The sequence below is a fragment of the Sinocyclocheilus anshuiensis genome, unplaced genomic scaffold, assembly GCF_001515605.1.
Source record: "Sinocyclocheilus anshuiensis isolate Anshui unplaced genomic scaffold, SAMN03320099.WGS_v1.1 scaffold34, whole genome shotgun sequence".
Classification (NCBI taxonomy): Eukaryota; Metazoa; Chordata; class Actinopteri; order Cypriniformes; family Cyprinidae; genus Sinocyclocheilus; species Sinocyclocheilus anshuiensis.
The window spans coordinates 43912-46701 of NW_015544124.1; the positions used below are offsets into that span (position 1 = coordinate 43912).

Below are 2790 nucleotides of genomic sequence, written 5' to 3' on the forward strand. Positions count from 1 at the left end.
TTAAATGCTAATGAGCTCTGCGTACCCCGCCCTTCTCTTCCGTGGGGTGACGAGCAGACTGTAAACTTCTGCCACGAAACTGGCTAACTAGCAAATTATTAGGAAAGGTGATTTGCAAAGATTCATAAAAAACCCTTATACTAACTTCTGTTGATGAAGCTGGATCACGAATGAATCGCGCGAACATAGACGCATTTAGGCAGATCGGGATCGATGCATTCGACGCATTCCCTTCAAAACGAAAGTAACTTAATCCTCTGCGTCTTCAGCGGCTCAGATGTCGGGAGTAAATGACGACTGCTATATTAATTATTACATCCAACAACAAAACACCTAAATCGCTTAATCGGAGACGTTCTTGTCTTCCCCTGCACCGGAGTCGACAATGGTGGATATATAGTGCTTTTACAATTATTTTAGTATCACTGATATACTATAAGAGTTTTTGTTGATATTTCGTTTTTAACATTTGTTGTGTTTTTGTCATTTTTGTTAGTTTTAGGGCTTTTTTATTAAAATGTCTATATAGCATTTATTATTTATTAGTTTTTATGTAATAGTTTTAGTTACTTATTAGTTTTAGTTAGTTAATTAATTAATACATTTTAATGGCGGACTGATGACAGCTCACTCAGGGCAGGTCTAAGGTAAGACGCTACTGTCAATCAACTATCGTGGGCGGGGCCTGTGCAGAACTACATCATTCTGACAGGAACCTCAGAACAGCCTGGTTTGAGAAAGGGGATTTTAAAATAGATATTTAAAAAAAAAACACTGAGTGGATTTTTATCATTATAGGATGGATGTGCACACACACTTCCAACACACATTTATGTTCAAACAACTTGTAAAATTAATTTTTCATCCGATGACCCCTTTAAAAAGTCTTAGAAATCCTGTCTAACCCTAAATATGAGCAAACACCATTAATTGCACGTATCAGACAGTGACTTTGTGAACACATGGAACAAGAGACACAAGAGGAATTTACCCATCATGAAACTCTCAACCTCCAAATCGCAGTCTGGGTCATTCCTACAACAAGAGGAGAATTTGAAAACAAAAGTTGTAAACATACAACAGCATATTTAAGTCTGAAATGGCACTAAAACATAAGAAATGTTGCTAGTTAACAGTTCGTTTCCTCCCTCTCCTCCACAATATTAAACTCACAGGACAGGAGTGGAAGAGGACTTATGGCAGCGCTCAGATGATCGGCTCTGTTTTTCTGGAGTCTTCTCTTTAGGAGGACCTATAGGGAGAGGAGCGGGACTGCAGGTCTGACCCTTCATTTTAGACAACGCCCAAAGCATCTGCAGGACAAACCAGCGACCTGGATCACAAACACAAGACTGTTAAGAACATGAACAAACGGTGAACAAAACATTTAAAAGTGCAGAGATGAATCGTTTGTACAGTCTCAGTACAGATACACTACCTATCGAAAGTGTGAACAACAACAAAGTGAGCGAGACCAAATCGAGTGCAGACTGCTGGTTGATCTCTGCAATTGCATTGATTGGGACCATGAGGAGCAGAGAGACACGGGAGAACGTGGCACACTGCAGGAACGACAGCAGCACCGCAGACAACAGGAAGTAACCAGCATGCATCACACAGGTCCACAGAGCACACAGACTCAAGCCTAGGAAGAGAATTACACATTTATCCAAAACGTATTCCAATATTTTTCTTCTTCTTGTTTATTCATTTGCACAAAATCCAAGTACCTGCCCAGCCAAGATAGCCTTGGATCATCTGCAGCCTGTCCTCCAGTCGATTCTGCATATTGTCCAGATACGTCAGCATGTATCCCAGAGTCCCGTTCATGCGCTCCAGCTTCCTCATGAGCTCGGAGTAGAACTGAGCCGTCGTGTTCTGCTGCTGCAGGAAGCCATTCAGATTGAGCTCTGGATCACAGGATTAACACAGACAGGACCATTTAAGTTTAGTTGCTAATAGTGCGAATGTGTCTTGGATATTTGCAAATACATTGAGATAATTGGAGAATTACTAGGATGTTCTTAAAGAAAAGTTTGGATATATATATACTGTATATATACACACACCACTAGTCAAAAGTTTGGTCTTTTTTTTTTTTTTTTTTAATAAGTCTCTATATACACGTACCAAGGCTGTATTTATTGGATCAAAAATACTAGGGATGCACGATATATCGGCCACCATATCGGTATCGGCCGATAAATGCTAATTTTTTCTGTTATCGGTATCGGCCCGATAAGAAAATTTGGCCGATATCTTAAAGCCGATAAATAATTAATTATTTCCTTCAGAGACACTTCAGATGCGCGCTGTTCGTTTGCAGCCTTTTGTGCAATTGTACGTTGTATTATTGTGTCGGCCAACATATCGGTTATCGGCTTTCAAAAATAAAGACTTATCGGTTATCGTATCGGCCAAAATGTTCATATCGGTGCATCCCTAAAAAATACAGTAAAACCAGTAATGTTGTGAAGTATTACAATTTAAAATAACTGTAAAAATGTAATTTATTGCCGTGATCAAATCTGAATTTTCAGCATCATTACTCCAGTCTTCAGTGTCACATGATCCTTCAGAAATCATTATAATATATGCTGATTTGTTATCAGTGTTAAAACTGTTGTGCTGCTTAATATGTTTTTTTGGAAACTGTGATACATTTTTCTTTGATTCTTTGATGAATAAAAAGTTAAAAAGAACAGTGTTTATTCTAGGGATGCACGATATATCGGCCACCATATCGGTATCGGCCGATAAATGCTCATTTTTTCTGTTATCGGTATCGGC

General features: G+C 38.9%; 1 protein-coding gene across 1 annotated transcript in view; it reads right to left on the reverse strand.

The window, feature by feature from the left end:
* Positions 1–2790, reverse strand: part of LOC107694831 (protein brambleberry) — a 20960-nt gene that overhangs the window by 8521 nt on the left and 9649 nt on the right. Inside the window, exons 7-10 of the mRNA XM_016494527.1 lie at positions 1731–1910; positions 1439–1645; positions 1174–1333; positions 992–1035 (exon numbers count right to left, since the gene is read on the reverse strand). Coding sequence (XP_016350013.1) covers positions 992–1035; positions 1174–1333; positions 1439–1645; positions 1731–1910 — 591 coding nt within the window. The remainder of the gene's footprint in view (positions 1–991; positions 1036–1173; positions 1334–1438; positions 1646–1730; positions 1911–2790) is intronic.